This window comes from Pelophylax lessonae, assembly GCF_965119305.1.
Source record: "Pelophylax lessonae genome assembly, chromosome: 13".
Lineage (NCBI taxonomy): Eukaryota > Metazoa > Chordata > Amphibia > Anura > Ranidae > Pelophylax > Pelophylax lessonae.
Genome location: NC_138780.1, coordinates 130392225 through 130411148, shown reverse-complemented (window position 1 = coordinate 130411148; position 18924 = coordinate 130392225). Strand labels below are relative to the sequence as shown.

Genomic DNA, 18924 nt, shown 5'->3' with positions numbered 1-18924 from the left:
CAGCACGATGGCCAAGACCATACAGTGGTTTACCAGGACAGGTTCCGCTCAGAACAGGCCTCGCTATGGTTGACCAAAGAGGTTGAGAGCACCTGCTCAGCATCATATCCAGAGGTTGTCTTTGGGAAATAGACGTATGAGTGCTGCCAGCATTGCTGCAGAGGTTGAAGGGGTGGGGGTTCAGCCTGTCAGTGCGAGAGTGTACTCACTTTTGTGAGATACTGTATATACAATTCATATGTGAGTCCATGATCATAATCCATAATCAGAAAAGTGTGATCCCCACCACCTCTCAACGAATGCGCTTACCTCTATGTTTGACCTCCCTTACTAGGTCAAAATTTGCCTTCCCCTATATGCTGGGGTGTGTACAGTGGGCTCCTCTTGTGTCCTCCTCCTCCTCATTTGTTCCACTGTATAGCCAGATACCCTTTCTTTAGTGGTGTGTATGGCCCTTTAAAACCGTGTTTTTTTCCTCCATGTAAGGATTCATGCAAAAAAAGGGGTCCTCATTGTACAGTAATTTCATAGTAGGTATTTTCAAGTTGTGATATCCCCAATGAAGTCACGTGACCATGATGACACACACGCGTAGGGTGAGTCAGGTGACACTTCTGCACAGAGGAAGTGATGTATCCTGCTGCCCTGCTCCTGCTGGGAGCAGACGATTGCTTGACAGGAGGGATTCCCCTGTCAGCATTCTCTGTGTTAATAGGGGGATTGTGCAAATTTCTTTCCTGCGACCCTTGGTTGCAAGAAATACATTTGCACTATGAATTGCCTGTCTTACACGTGTACTTAAGGTGTAACTTGTAACATGTTACTAATGCAGCAACCCCCGCACCTCTGCTCCCCTCACCCTGAGTCCCCGTTGTGACAGCGGGCTGGGGCTGAGTCATTCGCTTAGAGTTCATTGCATGTGACAGCTTGTAGTTCTCAATAACCTACCAAGGTGCTGATGAGCATTCTACAGTTCATTTATGCTTCCTGTCATTGAGTAACTGCCTGCCTATATGAGGTATGGGCAGACAGCTATACTGACAGTCTGCAGGAGCCTGAGATTGCACCCGTGATTTACTGAGCCTGGGTGCAATGCTTTACAGGCTCCTAATAAAAAATAATAAATGCATATTTTTTTACACCTACAAAAAGATGTGCATTTCTAAATTTTTTTTATTTTACAATGTAAACTTATCCTTTAAACAAAGTTGTAAAAAAAAGACTTAGAGCCGGTCCACACTAGCGCGACTTGTCAGGCGACTTGTCAGGCTGACAAGTCGCGCTCCCTCGCGGTCCATTGACCGCTACAGGACCCGTTCTAATAGGAGCGATACAAGTCGCTCCGACTTAGAAAAAGGGTCCTGTACTACTTCGGGGCGACCTCGGAGCGACTTGCAGACTTCCATTATGTGAAGTCCCTGCAAGTCGCTCCGAAGTCGTGGTACATGGCAATGCACAAGTCGCCCCCGAAGTAGTACAGAGTCGTGTCGCCTTAGTGTGAACCGACTCTTACTGAATGAATCACAAGACAAAATTAAAGAAAAAAGCTTACAATAATCAACCACATCCACATCTAAAAATTGGTAAGCTGCAATATAGTTCATTTTTGTTTTTTGGTTTATTACTGATATTTGCTAATTACACAAGCCCTGAAAAAGCAAAGCAACTCCAAAAGGAAAACTTTCCACCACCATGCTTTTAATTTGGTTTCAAAATCGTCTCCTGAAATGTCTGCAGTTTGAATCAAACATGTCTAGTGTTATTGTGGCCAATCAACTCTTTGATTTATCAGTGCACAACACAAAGTTCCAGAAGGCCTGGTCTTTGTATATTCAATTTTAGTCTTGCTTGAATGTCCTCTTTGGACAGAAAAGCATTTTATTTGTGGTACACTTCCCATGCAGGTTAAATGAATGTAATCTCTTTATGATTTCTCAACCAGTGTGCCACCACAGGTCCTCAGGTGTGCCACGGGATCATGGGAGAGAAGGGCTGTCAGATGAGCCTAATCTCCTGATCCCCCGCCAAACTGTATATCGGCACCTCGAAAGTGAAAGTAAAGGGGGGGGGGGGGTGCTGTGCTCTTTGCTTTCACCTACAGTGCAGGAGCCGGCTGAATGAGAAAAAGGTGCTGTGCTAGAATGTTTTAAAGGGCTTTATACATGTGTATGTATGTATGTACGTGTGTACATGTGTATGTACTGTATGTGTACATGTATGTGTATGTATATGTGCGCTTGTGTATCTACATGTGTGCGCACGTGTGTGTACATGTGTCTATGTGTGTGTACGTGCACATGTGTCTGTGTGGACATGTGTCTGTATTTGTGTGTATGTACTTGTGTCTGTATGTGTCTGTATTTGTGCACATATACATGTGTCTGTATGTGTGTGTATGTACATGTGTCTGTGTGTGTGTATGTGCACGTGTCTGTGTGAACATGTGTCTGTATTTGTGTGTGTGTACTTGTGTCTGTATTTGTGCACATATACATGTGTCTGTATGTGTGTGTGTATGTACATGAACATGTGTCTGTGTGAACATGTGTCTGTATTTGTGTGTGTGTACTTGTGTATATATGTGTCTGTATTTGCGCACATATACATATGTCTGTATGTATGTGTGTGTGTGTACATGTGTTTGTGTACATGTGTTTGTGTCTGTATGTGTGTGTGTGTGTGTTTGTTTGGTACTTTTAATCCTGCCCCCCCCCCCCCCCCCCATTCCTGTACCGTCAGAACTGCTTTCTTAGGGCTTGTTTGTGATAGCAGCAATGACTGCTGCTCCTCTGAAAAGCAGTCCCATTCACCCTGGGTATACCTCCAGTTGCAGCCACAGCATGTGTACACCCCAAGCTGCTGCCCCTGCAGCTAAAGGGGGAGAAGTTGGGGGTGGTAAAAACAGCTCTACCCTGTGGTTTTACCACCCCTCCAACCTGTTCCTGCTACATACAATAACGTTAAATGAACCTTGCATGGGGGTGCCTCAAGATTTAAAATACTTTTCAAGGGTGCCCCGACTGGAAAAAGGTTGAAAAACACTGTTGTAGAGTAGTCTGAGTGTTCTTTAACATGAACTGTTGCAGGTTGTCTTTAGATCCTCCAATGACATTTTGGGGTTCTTGGACATTTCTTTTAGCATAAAACCGTCAGTTCTTAATCTAAATTTGCAGCCCTAGCAGTAATTTATTTCAAATTTGTGCCAATAAAATATTTTCCTTTATGGTAGGACTCAACAAAGGCGCCAGGTCGCATTGGTGACTTGAATTAGCAGGCTAGGCTTCACTGCGGCAGGTGTCTTGTTCCCATGCGGCCCCCGCGTGGACTAAGATGCCGCGCCGGACGGTTTTTGAGGCTGCGGCTTTGCCGCCTGCTTAAACAAGGTTCTTACATCAGGGAACTGGCGTCCTCTTGTGGTGGCTGGGGCTGCAACAAGCAGTCACTGGCGGCACTGAGAGTTTCCCCTGCCTAGTTTCACTGCCCGCCCATCTCTTTCCCGAGAGAAGAGGTTGAAGATGTTGAGGGCTTGATATGACACCCTGTCCTTACCGGTGAATGAACAGGGAGTGTGGGGCAGCTGTTCGGAACAGCCTCAGTTCCATTTACAACCCCACAAAGATGGAAACCGTTTTTTATTAATTTTTTATTTATATATTTTTTTTTCCATTAAAATTATTATTATTTTGCTCTCCCTATCATGCCACACAGCCAAAGGCCCCTTTCACATGGGCTGTCTTATCAGGTCCGCCTGTCAGTTTTTCAGGCGGACCTGATCGCACAATCCAGTCTCCTCTATGGAGCGGCAGATGTCCACTGACAACCGCCTCCATCCAATCCTGTCCGCCAAAAACAGACAAATGGTGGTCCTACTTTTCATCTGTCTGACTGATCGAATCAGATGGCATCGGGTGGAAATGGACAGCCAGTTCATTTCCATCCGACTGCCCTATAGAGGAGAGCAGGACTGTGCCAATGTTCGCTCTGCATAGCAAGCAGGATCTGCTTAGCGGAGGTCCCCATATGAAAGGGGTCTAAGGTGGTATGGGTTCTCCTATCGCCCCCACCTTGCTGCACTGTCCTTCCCTAGTGAGCCACTGCCCATCACACCATCAAGCCAAGTGCACACAGGCCGAATGCCGGGCAACATCAGCCGGTTCATTAAAAACTGGCCAACATTCAGTCTGAGTGTATGGCAGTCGCTCCGACGGAAGCCAGCCATTCGGCATGCACAGAAAAAAAAACTGGTTCCTAACTTTTTTAGCTGACTCCTAGATTCCAAGCAAACTTTTCAATCCTGCTTAATGATGGAATGACCAATTTCAAATAATTTGGTAATCTTTTTAAATCCCTTGGCAGACTCCTAGGTATGTGCAACCATCTTTCTGTGGGCCTTAGAAAGCTCTTTTGATCTTTGCTATTGACCTGTATAGTGTCATCATGCCAGGACAATGCAAGGCCCTAGATATCTGAAACAGGTTCCAGTGCTAATCATTGGTGCCTAATCTGCAACATAATACTAGAACCTATTCCTGGAAAGCTGATAACGAGTTTGAAGTAGTAGTAAAAGGGGGTATACCTACTTTTTCCATGTGACCACACACATTTTCATTAATTAATATTATGACAATGAATACACTTTGTCAATTTTATGTGTCTTTGTTCAAGTATATTACCTATAGTGTTTAGTGTCAGCATGCCAAGACAACACCGGGTCCTGAATATCTGAGACAGGCTCCACTGCATACTCCCTAAAAAGATTCCAATCATTGGCACTTAATCTTAAACATAATTCTAGAACATAATACTGATAACCTAGAACATAACTCTGTGAGTCCTCGGTTTTTTGCTGGTGTCCTAAGGTGATGGACCCCTGCTTACTTATTTTTAAAATCAACTCTTCAGTCAGCTTCACTGTCTTTTGGATCCTGCATGGGTGCTCACCTTGGCCCTTTGTGTAATGTGCATAGCCGCAGGATGCTATACAGGTTCAGGGCTGTGGTCTATCCCTATAAAACCCAGACCCTGAAGACCCCTCCGGGGACATGCTCACCGTGACAGGTGGCGACTGAACCCTATACCAGCGAGGTGGTCTGGATAAGGTTTCCCTGTATCTCTGACAGTTTCTGTTAATAAAAAAGGGACTGTTTTTGAAATGTATTTACTTTTGCAGTGTAAACATTTCAAACTTGTCACTAAAATTCAACCACTCAGAGCTTCGTCTTAGGTGGATGATCCAGTGTTACATCACAACACAGATCGCATACTTTACCGCCACTTCCACCTAGAGTTCTTATAAGCTGCTCTCCTACGCTTATGCCACGAGGATTTCACTACAAGATGGTCTGCACTCAGGTTGCTGCATATTCCGTCTCGAACATGCCTTACCCTATATTGTGCACCCAAATCCATCAGTACCCCCACAGAGGATTACTCTCACCCATCAGTTATGACGGCAACCAGGTGAAAGGAGCTTTGGCAAAAGCTCAGGAAAACATTTGCTCTGCTGAGGGTCTGCACAACACTCAACCTCAGTACCATGATTCTCTATTTTCCCCAGGCCAGGATCCCATTTTAACACACAGGTCTCTACATCCAATTCTAGCTCCAACTCAGGCACGCAACAGATGGCCTACCTGGTTAAGGCAGATATTTCTGCAATTTTGTCACGATTCTTTGGATAGCTAACAGCTTTAATACAGCCCTCGCTGTCCAGGGCTCCAAAATGCAAATCTCCAAAGTCTCTACCTGAGCTTAATCCTGATATTCCTGGCTTAGAAGGGGGCAGACATAGAAGGGAATAAAGAGGACCTGATCTGTTGCAGTCATAGACCCTGCCATCTCAATCCTAAATTTCACTGTACCTATTGAAGTTTTTCTTTCATATAAAGATTCTGTTGATAGGAAGATTGAGATGCTTCTAAAGGCTCTTTAGACTTGGTCCAGCTCTGCAACCAACTACTGCTGCAATTTCTATCAAACAGCATCCCATCAAGCCTCTGCCTTTGGGTGTCATGATTGTGGCTGTCAGAGTCTTGCTATGCCTCATGGAACTTGTAGTTCTGTAACAGCTTGAGTTCCACAGTTTGCATATCCCTGCCCTAGAAAGCAAAACCTGAAAGCAATTTCCAGAATAGCTCTAATTTCTATTCACATGTGCAGAATATTGTGGCTCAATGCCTGGTCAGCTGAAACTGCCAATAAAAGAATCTTCACACATATGCCCTTTAAAGGAGGAAGTATTTGACAAAGTTATGACCGGAGGGAAGGTTTTTCTTCTACAAAGTAAAATTCCACAGCCCCCCTCCTCAGGAGCCTCTGCCCCTTCAAAACGCAAAGACCCTCAACATTCTACTCATGCTTCTGCATTGAAGCTTCCCAATGAAAGGGTGCCTTCACTCCTAAGAGTGGGGATAAATCTGTTACCGCTTGCTTTTTTATGGGATCACATACATCCCAGATCTGTGCGTCTAGTAGGTGGTTTTAAATGGGTACAAAATAAAGTTCAAAACTTTACCTCTCTACCACTTTCTTCTCTCAGATCAACCAAATTATATTAAAAATCTGTTCACAGTACCAAGCCCAGGGAGGGTATTTGTCCTATCCTGGACCTAAAATCCCTCAACAAATACCTTTGAAATTCAAAATTTGACATGGAATTCTCAAGGTCAATTATTGCCTCTCTGAGACAAGGGGAATAATTGGCATCCATTGATGTTCAAAATGCCTATCTTCATATTTCTATTCTCCACCACATAAGTGCTTTCTACACTTTACAGTAGGAGACAACCACTTCAACTTTATAACACTGCCATTTGGCTCCCAGAGTTTTCACAAAGGTCCTTGCATCTCCTCTTGCCCTTCTAAGAACTAAGGGCATCCAGGTCACAGGTTATCCTGTTCTGAGCGACTCCTCTTCTTTCCGGGTATCTACAAACGTCTCCAGGACAATTCAGATACATCAGGCTTTTGGTTGGGTGATCAACTTCCAAAAATCTTTTCTTCAGGCCCCTCTTTGTCTGAGGCTGATCCTAGACATATCCCAAGCAAAGGCACCCCTTCCAAAGAAGGAACTGCTTTCTCTTAGAGCTCACACTTGGAACTTGAGGTCAAAGAGACATTTCTCTGTAAGATTGTCTATGATCGTTCTAAGTCTCCTAAGTAGCCTCCTTTTGAGGCTGTTCCATTTGTCAATTTTTTTATTGTAGACCTCTCCAGAATAACATCTTGTGGGCTTGGAACAGGTAGGTTCCTTATCCCGACCTACTTATGCTCCTGTCCAGCCAAGCAAGGAATTAATTAGCTTAGTGGATCTCCAGCCCAGTCGTAAAAATATGGAAATATTTTCTTCCTTATCACTGGAAAGTAATAGACAGGGGAGTGTTTTTCCAGTCCCTCACAGTTTAGGTAACATGGTCATCGGTGGAAGTCAAGCTCCCTATCAACATCGTGGAGTTCAGAGCAATAAGGATGGCTCTACATCACTGAAACCCGTTCTGCAAACAGAAAACCAAGGGGGCACAAGGAGTCATACAGCCTTGAAGGAAGCAAGCCAGATCATCTCATTGATGGAGAAACACTGTCCAGTGATCTTTGCTGTCCACATACTAGAAAGGGTCAACTGAGAGGCAGATTACCATAGCTGTCACAACCTGGACCAAGGGAAATGGGCCCTTCACCTTAACATCTTCTACCTGATATGTCAGAGATGGAGGACCCTGAATATGAATATCCTGGCCTACAGGTTCAACAACAAGAAACCTTGGTTTTGTGGCCAGGACAAGGATACTCTATTATTGGCACTGGATGCCTTGATAATTCCCTGGTCTCAGTTCAAGCTAATCTATGCCTTCCTTCCAGTGCAAGCTCTACTTCCCCTACGGAATAAAATATAGCAAACTAAATAACTGGCTATTCCCATTTATTCAAACTGTCACAGTAGAACCTGGTACACACAGACATACTCAGGCTACTAGGAGATGACCTGTGTCCTCTTCCCCACAGGCCAGACCTGCTGTCTCAAGGTCCTCTATTTTATCCTGTTTCTCAGTCACCAGCTTTTAAATGGAATAGCTGTTGAAACCCAGCTCTTAAAGGAAAAAGGGGTCTCTGAGTTTGTCATTCCTGCTTTGCTCAATACAAGGACTGGCAATTCAAAAATTATCAACAATCACATCTGGAATTCCTTCTTTGCCTGTTGTGAGCATAGCACTTCAATCCCAGAGATGTTTCTGTGTCTCACATACTGGCCTTCCTACAATCAGGATTTGACCAGAACTAATCCGTCAGCACTCTGAAAGGACAGATTTTGGTCTTTTTAAAAAACTCTGGATTTGCTCTCCGACAAAACCTTTTATTCAAGGTGTGTAACGGATCTTTGTACCCCAGGTGGGCACATCCGCTGGACCTGTGTCTCCTGTCCTCCAAACGCACCCACAGCCTGCGGAGAAGCCATACCCAGCCCTTAACCCCTCAATCACGAGACAATCCACACAGGTGTTGAGGGTTAACCATGCAGAGCTTAAACTGTTTATTACATTCCAAGACACAGTTAGGGAAACTCCCTTTAGCCTTGCCACAGCGGGGGAAGGGGACAAGGACCAGCCAATGGGAACGGAACATTTGTACATTTGAAACAGGCAGTCTTAATACACACCCCCTGTGGAGAGATGACTCCAGCTCAGACCAGACCATTGTCTGTGTCATGATTCCACACAATTAGACACAGAAACAGGAGGGGGGGGGGATGGTGGAGAAGGGCTGCAGCATTACATTCCAAACACTTGGTTCTTAAACGTATACACATGCAATAAACATAATGCATACATGAAGGACAATATACAGTGGCTGTGTTTGCCACAATGTGTATCTCAGTTCGGGCCACTATTACAACACCCTGTGCATTCCTGAGGCCTTCAGTCTGATTTCCTTTGAAGTGCAGAAACCACCCTTTGAACCCATCAAGGAAATACCCTTAGATTATTTCTCCTGAAAAGTAGTCTTCTTGGTTGCTATCAAATCTGGCAGACGTGTACCTGAGCTCTCTTGTAAGGGGCCATTCTTCATTCTTCACAAAGATAAAGGTAGTCTTATGCACAAGACCATCTTTTCTTTCTACAGTAAGTTGATATCAGTCTTACACCTCAATGAAGACACCCATATTTGTGCCCTACTCTAAAGCCCTCAATGGAAATTGCTCTTCACTGCCTCGAGGTAATCGGTGCCATCGGTGTCTACTAAAAAGGAACAGCTTCTATCATGGATATAGATTCCGTATTCATCCTACCCTTACAAACTCTCTTCATCCTAAGTCCACCATTACTAGATGAAAAAGACCAGAGCTTACACTCTAAAAGACAAATCTCCTTTTGCACTTTGTTGCACTCACTCCTCCAGGTTGATGGGTGTTTCCTGAGAATTGCTCTGTGGCCCAGCTTTGTAAGGCTACCATGTGGTCCTTTGTTAATACCTTTTCAAAATTCTACCAGGGGGATCTGGCCCAAGCTTCTGTGGATGCAGCTTTTGGACACAACGTTCTTGCAGCGGCAGTCTGAAGTTGGGTCTGTTGACTCTCGTTGTTGGACTTGTTGACACAGTTCTGCTTGCCTAGTTGTTGTCTTCCCTTCTCATGCATTGCTTAAGGAAATTCCAGGGTCTGTGAATACCTAGGCTGTGTTCTGTACTGTACAATTAAAAGGAGTTTTGACTCACCTGTAAATTCCATATCTTGGGAGTGCAGTAGAGGACACAGGCCACCTCTATTGCTTAGTTTATTTGCTACAAAACTGAGGATTCATGGATGGGCATGGGGAAAGGAGGGGGGGGGGGCATGCTCAGGAGGCTTGTCCTCAGAAGCTTTCCAGTGTCCATTCACCTAAAAGTACTAGCTTATAACCCAGGGTTTAGGAATACTTACCTGTAAATTCCATATCTTGGAGTACAGCACATGGCACAGGCTAAGTCAACATTCCTTTTATTCACATACTCCTTGAAAACAAAGTTTCTTTTGTTCAGTGTATAGATATAATTTTTTTTTCTTTTTTTGGGGGGGCAGGCGTGGCTCCAGGACAACTATATACATACCCAGCGAGGTGTTGGAGAAAGAAGAGACGCTTACATCATCCTGAAGATCCCCGGTTACGGCTTTTGGAGATAAAATCAGGTTGGTCACTGTTGTATCACTTGAATCTTTGTTTCAAATATCAACTGTTAGTGTTCAACTCTACATCTGGATTATAGTGGGGTAAACAAAAGCAATTGTTGTAAAATATGATGGGATATTATGTACAGTATGCAAACACATTGTTTTATTTTCCTAAGACATATGGATAGTAGTGTTCTACTTCTGTACTTTTATCGTTGGTTCTTTGGTAGGGGTGACTGGGGAAATTTGTTAGGGTGATATATTTTAATAATCTAATATGAAATCATTGTCAATTTATACAGATTCATACACTTTTTACTTAATAAAATGTAGCACCTTAAAATTACTTTCTACACCATGATATTTACATTTTCAAAAATACTTCAATGTTTGTACCATTTAGTTTTATGCTTTGTAAACATTATGTTTTCAGTATGATTTTGCATTTCTGAATTTAAAAAAATGTTGCCAAATCTCACAGCTGGTTGTAAATGCTCTCCTCAAATGCATTACTATCTGGGTTTAAGCCTGCCCAAGTCTTAAATTAGGCACTAGGAAAGGAAGGCTCCAAAAAGGAGCAGGGGTGTCTGGGACATATATGAGATAATAAAGATAAAGAACTTTGTAGTATAATACCTAAATAAGAATGGTCAAGGACCTTAGGAATTGGAGACAACCATATGGGAATTACTGTAAGTCAGAAAGCTTAACCAACAGAGGGGAAAAAGGATGCAAATACCCCTAGAATCTGATAGGGAAAACCTCCTGCAGGGTCTGCATAACTGACTAAAGTTCTCTGACCAGCTATGATCCAAGATATCAGCCAAAGATCGAGGGCCAGGAACCTCAGGGGTTCAACATTTTCAGATTAAAAGCATTAGTTCCATCTGGGGACACCAGGTAAATTCCCCTAGAACCATCAGAGCAGTGTGGGCTGGGGTTTCCTGTAGCAATAGGGCTATCCTCTGTGTTTCTTGCATGTTTCTTCAGAATTCTTCAGCACCTCACAAACTTGCACTTATCTACAGGTGGGACCTTGCATCAGAGAAGGGCAGCCCTCATTAGAAGCAGCTTTAAAAGTAAGGATCATTTTAACCACTTGCTGACTACACTATAGCAAAAAGATAGCTACAGCACGGTCTTCCAGTGCGAGGGCATCAATAGATGTCCTCTTAGAACCCTGCCCCCCACACTCATTGGGTGTGTTCTGTGACCGCTGTGTGCTTAACCCGATCAAAGATCGGAGTAAGGGGCCAATCGCAGTGGCCCTTTACCATGTGATCAGTAGTTGTGTCCAATCACAGCTGATCACATGTAAACAGCCTTGCTGGTGTTTGGTATTCCTTTCCACCCACGCTGTGTCTGTGAGAGGAAAGGAGAGCTTTTAACTGGCAAACCTGTCAGGGCCTCTTTTTCGCTGATAATCAGTGCACTGATCATCAGTGCCCTGATGATCAGTGCTCAACAGCGCACATCAGTAAAGAAGAAAAATTACTTATTTGCTAAATTTCATAACCGATACTAAGAATGTTGTTGTTTTTTTTTTTTCCTTTAAACTTTTCCGTCTTTTTTCGTTTGTTTAACAAAAAATGAAAAACCCAGTAGTGAATAAATACCAAAAGAAAGCTCTTTTTTTATTGGCATTAAAGGTGAACTAATGTTTTAGGATTATGCAGGGATATCGCTAAGTTTTTAATAAGACCAATGGGTATTTATTTGTACTTGCTGAAAAGATATAACAAAACACTTTTAATGGTATATTTACCAGACCAATTGGTAGCAAATACGAGATATTTTTGTTTACCTACACATTAATCCCATGAGCCAATTATCCAGTGTGTCCAAAAAATTAGATTTGACACATACATTTCTGCAGCTCTTTCTTCTTGTGAGTAAAATATGCACATCATACATTACTACTTCATTCTATTCAAGAGCTCCAAAAATGAACTGATATTCTCTTGAATTCTGCTATAAATTGTCAACCTATTCTACTATTTTATACTATGCACACAAAATTTAGCTTTTGAGTCAGTGTTAGTATAGAGCAGGGTTTCACAGCAGAGGTTTTGAAAGAAATCCCTAGGGACTCCACTGCTGACAGTGGCTGTGAAAGATATATATCCACCAGACGGTGCTTTTAGAGTTCCGTTCCTGGTTTTCATTGTAGCACATCAATCCACCTGATGGTGCCTTTCAAGTTCTGGCACCTTATTATCATTGAGCACCAACACAAATGTAGTATTGCCACAGAATGTGAGTGCAAATGTATTCTTGCAACTGAATTTGAATATTTGTGCAGAAAAAAAAAGGAAAGGTTTTACATTAAAAAAGGTTAATAGCATTTATTCTTTTATCTACTGTTCATTGATTATGCTTATGTACTATAAACTGTAGACATGAAAATTGTTTCAAGGCTTCATCCATAATAAAAAGGTTGCACAAAGCTGGTATCGAGTGCAAAAGTGTTATTGCTGGTGCCTGTGTCCCAAACAGTGTGTCCTTGTTAGGGAGACATCTCCACTTTTTCTTTTGACACTAGGACCAGAAATAAGAGAACATTTTCCCAATAGTGTCAAACATAGCTATAAAAAGATCCAAAAGAACATTCTACCATTTTCTCTAGTTCAGTGGTCTAAAAACTATGACCCGGGGGACAGATGCAGTCCTTTGCTTGCTTTTATCTGGCCTTGGGACATCATTTTTTCTCCCACTGACACCAACAATGGGGCACTATTGCTTCCACTGACACCAATGATGGAGCACTATTCCTTCCACTGACACCAATGATGGGCCACTATTTCTTTCACTGACACCAATGATGAGGTGCTATTTCATCCCCCAATACCAACAATGGGGCATTATTCCTCCCAGTAATTGGGCATTGTTTACACTCATTGACACCTGGGCTTTTTCTACTGACACTGTCCACAGTCTAGCCCCCTCTAAGTTTAAAGCATAGTAAACTAGCCCTTTGTTTAGAAAGTTTGGAGACCCCTGCTCTAGTCCATCAAAACCAAAAAACAAGACCAAAAATGTTAACTCACCTAGGTATATGGTTGATCTTTTGGGCAATTGTAAATATTGAAAATAAAGAAATGCTGACATTTTGTTCCTGGGTATTCTATTGTATGTTGGGTTTATTCATTAGAACATTTCAAGCAGCAAAGCAATGAAGTACTCAAGCGAATCAGCATCTTTGTTGATGATCTTACTTCAGTACCAAAAATACAGTTTGATTGTCCCAGGTAACTGCTCTCAGAATCTGGTGCAGGTGTGTATGGTATCCAATCAGCTTCCAACTTCACTTTGTTCAATTAGCTTTGACAATAAAACCTGGCAGGTGATTGGTTTCTATGCAGAGCTGTACCAGATTTTGCACTCTCCAGTTTTAGTAAATAACCCCCTCTGTTACCAGATACACTTAATGAATATGGTTACTGTATTTGATTTGTTCCCCTTGGTTATGTCATTCTACTAGGAAACTCCCTGAAAAATATTAAAATTTAGAAAGTGGACACTCTGCTATCAGTATTTGATTTATGGTCTGCTTAGTATTGCTGGCTGTATTAATGGGTTTAATGAGTAGAGTTTGGTTCCATCTGTGCTATTAGCTTAAATGGAAAAGTGCTAGAGCTAGACCCCTTTTAATTTGCTACTTGCATGGATACTCACTGTCATTTCTTTCATTCTCTTCAATTTTTGTAAATGGGACTTTAGCTTCTGTTCTGTTCTCCAGAGAGAACTGAAAATGATGTTGAGTGATGTGACTTAATTTGAAAAGCTTAAATAGGTGTATACACAAATCAGTGGGGATTAATGATCCATTTACTTCAAGAAAAGTGAGTAATTCAGGAAATTGCTTCTTGTCAAAGTACTCCAAGTCATTCTTATGTTAAAAGAAAAGTCCTATGTTTTCATCCTGTAACGCTCCTGCGTTTTTATTATAGGCTGGATTTGCAGCTGCAAAATCTCCACTCAGTAGTCATGTAGAGATGTGTTGAATACCAGATCCAACTCTCCAGGACTCATCACCGTGGGCCTGTCAGCTTCAACATACAGATATATACACACTCAATGAGATGTTCCTGGAGTGATAGGATGTATATGATAGTATGAAGGTGATGTGCTGAAGGGACAGGTGTGAACAGTGACAAGGATGGTAATCACTTGATAGGTTTTGTATAGGAGAGTTCAAGATGGTATTTAGGAATGCAGATAGGTTAGTATCGAGTATGCTAACAGGTGGTGAGGACAGCAGATGACAAATACAGGATAGACTAACCCAGTGCAAGGATAGATAGTAGTAGACAGGAGAGCTAGCAATCTATGCAGCAGTGCAGATGATAGATGATAGTAGGCTGAAGAGCTAGCAATCTATGTAACAGTGCAGATGATAGGATAGTATAGATAGGTAGTAACAGTCCTTAATGTGCATAGGTAGATAGTGCAATAAGGTTATGGAGTGTTCCCCTGCGGGGTACTTATCACTTGTAATGTTAGTAGTTTAGAGAGGTCCAGTAGATAAGGAATGATCCGGTAGCGAGATACAGGGATCAGTAGCGAGGTTCCGGTCTGCTCCAGGTAAAGGGAATGGCTGGAGGTTCCGATCGAGAGACAGGCTTGAAAGCATGTGGATAACAAGGCAGGTTGAACGAACAATGTGAGTGAGACCGCCGGCGGTTGAAATAGCCGCTCTGCGGCGCTCAGCAGTGACATCATCGTTCTTAAAGGTATATGCGTACCACCTGAAGAGAAAGGTGGGACGCATTACAGAGAAAGTGGTGATTAAGGGTACCGGAGGTACCGGAATCTTACAGTACCCCCCCCCTTAAGGCCGGCTCCGGAAGGCCTATAGGACAGGTTTCTCTGGGTGTTTCGAGTGAAAGTTCCGTATAAGTCTAGGCGCATGAATATCAGAGGTATCTAGCCAGGTGTCGTCTTGGGGTCCATAGTTCTTCCATCTTATGAGATACTGGAGTCTTCCTCTATGGATGCGAGAATCCAAAATTTCCTTGATCTCATACTCTTCTCCGCCTTCAACTTGTATTGGAGGTGGAGGCAAGATGGTAGGCCTTATTCCTTGGTTAGGAACATGGGGCTTCAGTAGCGACACATGGAAGATGGGATGGATCTTGAGATCTTCTGGTAGGGTGAGCTGTATTGCAGCTTTTCCGATAAGTTTTTTAATTGGGAAGGGTCCCAAAAATAAAGGTCCAAGCTTCTTGCTAGGGATTTTTAATCTTAAGTTCTTTGTCGATAGCCAAACAAGGTCCCCAATAGCATACTGAGGAGAAGGTCTTCTACGAAGGTCGTAGTACTTTTTTTGTTGACTGTGAGCGTGTGATATAGTGGTATTGAGTAAGCCCAAAGAGTCTTTTATTTGGGTAAGGTAATCCGAGGCTACTGGGTTACTCGATGGCAGGATGCGTGGTGGAAGAAGAGTGGGATGAAACCCATAGTTCAAGTAGAACGGACTTTGCTTCCTGGTACTGTGGGTTGCGTTGTTGTAAGCAAATTCTGCTAGAGGAAGGAGATCCACCCAATCGTCCTGCAAGTATGATGTGTAGCAACGTAGATATTGCTCAATGCACTGGTTGACTCTTTCAGTCTGTCCGTTGGTCTGAGGATGGTAGGGAAAAGTGAGCTTTCGCTCAATGCGTAAAATTTGACAAAGTGCTTGCCAAAATTTAGAGATGAATTGTGAACCACGGTCGGACAAAAGAGTTTTTGGAATTCCATGCAACTTAAACACATTTTTCATCAGTATTTCTGCTGTTTGTTTAGATGAAGGTAGTCTACGGATAGCAATGAAATGTGCCATCTTTGTCAAGTGGTCCACTGACACTAGGATGGTATTAAATCCTTTAGAGGGTGGTAGTTCTACTATAAAATCTAAGGATACAACTTCCCATGGAACCTGGGGTATTGGTAGACTACAAAGTAGTCCAGATGGTTTTGTAGTGTCAATTTTGGACCTTGCACAGATGTCACATGAAGAAACAAATTTTTGTACAGACGTCTTCATATCAGGCCAACAAAACTGCCTGGTGAGCAAATTAAAGGTTTTCGTTATACCCATATGTCCTGCCATGGGCACATCATGCGATAACTCCAAAATCTTGGTGCGCATAGTAGGGGGTATGTAGAGTTTGTCATTGTAATAGAGGAAGCCTTCTGCATCAGTACTTAGTTGTGGTGGAGGTGAATCCATTCTTATACTGTGCAAAATCTCTTCCTTCAAGGAACGGACAACACCAATAATGCGTTCATAGGGTATTATGGGAATGGAAGGGATTTCGGCGCAGTTATCTTCGGTTAATCGTGATAGCGCATCCGCTTTTTTATTTTTGTCTGCAGGCGTGTAGGTCACTAAGAAATTAAATCTTAAAAAGAATAATGACCATCGTACCTGCCGGTGGGAGAGAGTCTTGTTAGTCTGGAGGTATTGAAGGTTTTTATGATCTGTATATATGAGTATTGGTAACTGGGTACCTTCGAGCAGATGTCGCCAATTCTCCAGTGCCAGTTTTATGGCAAGCAACTCCTTTTCACCCACTGGGTAATTCACCTCTGGGCTGCTTAGTGATTTTGAAAAGAAAGCAACTGGGTGGAGTGATGAAGTGTTTGTTGGTCGTTGGGAGAGAACTGCTCCTACTGCCATATTTGACGCATCTACCTCTAGAATATATTGGAGGGATGGGTCTGGATGGCGTAGTATGGGAGCAGAAGTAAAGCTTGATTTTAACAAGCAGAAAGCTTGATTTGCTTCTTCTGACCATTTGAATGGTTTTTTTATACTTGTCAGTTGTGTGAGAGGTCTCACAATAGCGGAAAAGTTATTGATGAACTTCCTATAGAAGTTCGAGAATCCAAGGAATCGCTGTAGGGCCTTACGAGTTGTTGGTATAGGCCAGTCTAGAATACAGGATATCTTACTCATATCCATCTTAATTCCAGTTTTGGATGTGAAGTATCCTAGAAATAATATTTCTTCTTTATGAAATAGACATTTTTTTAATTTCACATATAGTCTGTGTGAGAGCAGTCTGCACAACACAAGTCTTACATGTTTTATGTGTTCAGGCATAGATCGAGAATAAATAAGTATATCGTCTAGGTATACTACAACACAGACATCAAGTAAGTCTCTAAAGATGTCGTTTATGAATCTTTGGAAAGCTGCGGGAGCATTACATAGCCCGAATGGTATCACAAGGTATTCGAATAGTCCGTATCTGGTTCTGAATGCTGTTTTCCACTCATCCCCGTCACGGATTCGGATTAGGTTGTATGCCCCTTTCAGGTCTAATTTGGTGAAATAAGTAGCCCCACGCACCTGTTCAATAAGTTCAGGGATGAGCGGCAAAGGATAGCGATCCTTTATCGTAATCGTGTTTAATTGCCTATAATCGATAATAGGCCTGAGACTGGAATCCTTATTGCGGACAAAGAAAAGTCCTGCAGCAGTGGAAGAAGTAGAGGGTCTAATGAACCCTTCTGTCAAATTCTCATCCAAGTATTCCTTGAGATGAGAAAGTTCATCCTGTGAAAGGGGATAAACATGACCGAAAGGCAATTTGCTGTTAGGGAGTAGATCGATAGTGCAATCGTAATCCCTATGGGGAGGCAACACTTGAGCATTTTTCTCAAGGAACACTTCGGACAGATCCTGATAGCATAGTGGTGCAATTTCATCAGACACCACAGACAGAATCTTCCCATAAGATGGGAGGTTACACGTATTCTCACAATAGTGAGAAGGGAAAACCAAGGTCCGTTTTTTCCAATCTATGATTGGTTGGTGTGTGTGTAACCAGGGAAGTCCCAAAATAATTGGAAAATGGGGTGAGAATAGTATGTCAAAGGTGATGGTCTCCACATGTGATTCGTTGGTAGTGGCAAGGAGTGCCTGAGTCTGGTTGGTGATTGGACCAGAAGACAGTGGAATACCATTAATGAAACTAACAGAAACAGGCTTAGATTTTGAAATAATAGGTATTTTATTTAACCACTTAAGCCCCGGAAGATTTTACCCCCATTCCGACCAGGGGGTATTTTGCGATTCGGCACTGCGTGACTTTAACGGACAATTGCGCGGTCGTGCGACGCTGTACCTAAACGAATTTGGCGTCCTTTTTTTCCCACAAACAGAGCTTTCTTTTGGTGGTATTTGATCACCTGTGCGATTTTTTGATCACGCGCTATAAACAAAAAAAGAGCGTCAATTTTGCAAAAATAACAATATTTTTCACATTTTTTTATATGAAATTCCCCCCAAAAAAAATGTAAAAATCAAAATTTTTTAACATTTTCGGCCAATTTGTTTTATGCTACCTATGTTTGGTAAAAAAAATCGCAAAAAGCGTATTTTGATTGGTTTGCGCAAAAGTTATCGCGTTTACTAACAAAGGGAAAGATTTTTGTCATTTTTGTTGTTTTTTTTTTAACGCGTAATGGCGGCGATCTGCGATTTTTTTTTGCGGTACTGCGACATTGCGGCGGACAGATCGGACCCTTGACTGACATTTTTGACACTTTTGGGGTTACCAGTGACATTTCTACAGTAATCAGTGCTATATATATCCACTGTTACTGTAAAAATACACTGGTAGTGAAGGGGTTAACTTTATTTGGGAGGGAGGGGCTGTGTGTGTCCCTAGGGGCGTGCTTTCTACTGTGATTGGCTGTGGCTTCAGCTGTAAGGACACTGATCAACGGATCTACATAGTAGATCCATGTGATCAGTGTCTTTGCAGCGAGGAGAATGACAGGCAGCTTGT

At 42.5% G+C, this 18924-nt stretch overlaps 1 protein-coding gene across 6 annotated transcripts in view; it reads left to right on the top strand.

Annotated features, from left to right (window-relative positions):
* The window catches only part of DPF3 (double PHD fingers 3), a 491728-nt gene that overhangs the window by 208508 nt on the left and 264296 nt on the right, over nucleotides 1–18924 (top strand). For all 6 annotated transcript variants that reach the window (XM_082275031.1, XM_082275032.1, XM_082275035.1 and 3 more), the window contains exon 3: nucleotides 10052–10159. In XM_082275031.1, coding sequence (XP_082131157.1) covers nucleotides 10052–10159 — 108 coding nt within the window. The remainder of the gene's footprint in view (nucleotides 1–10051; nucleotides 10160–18924) is intronic.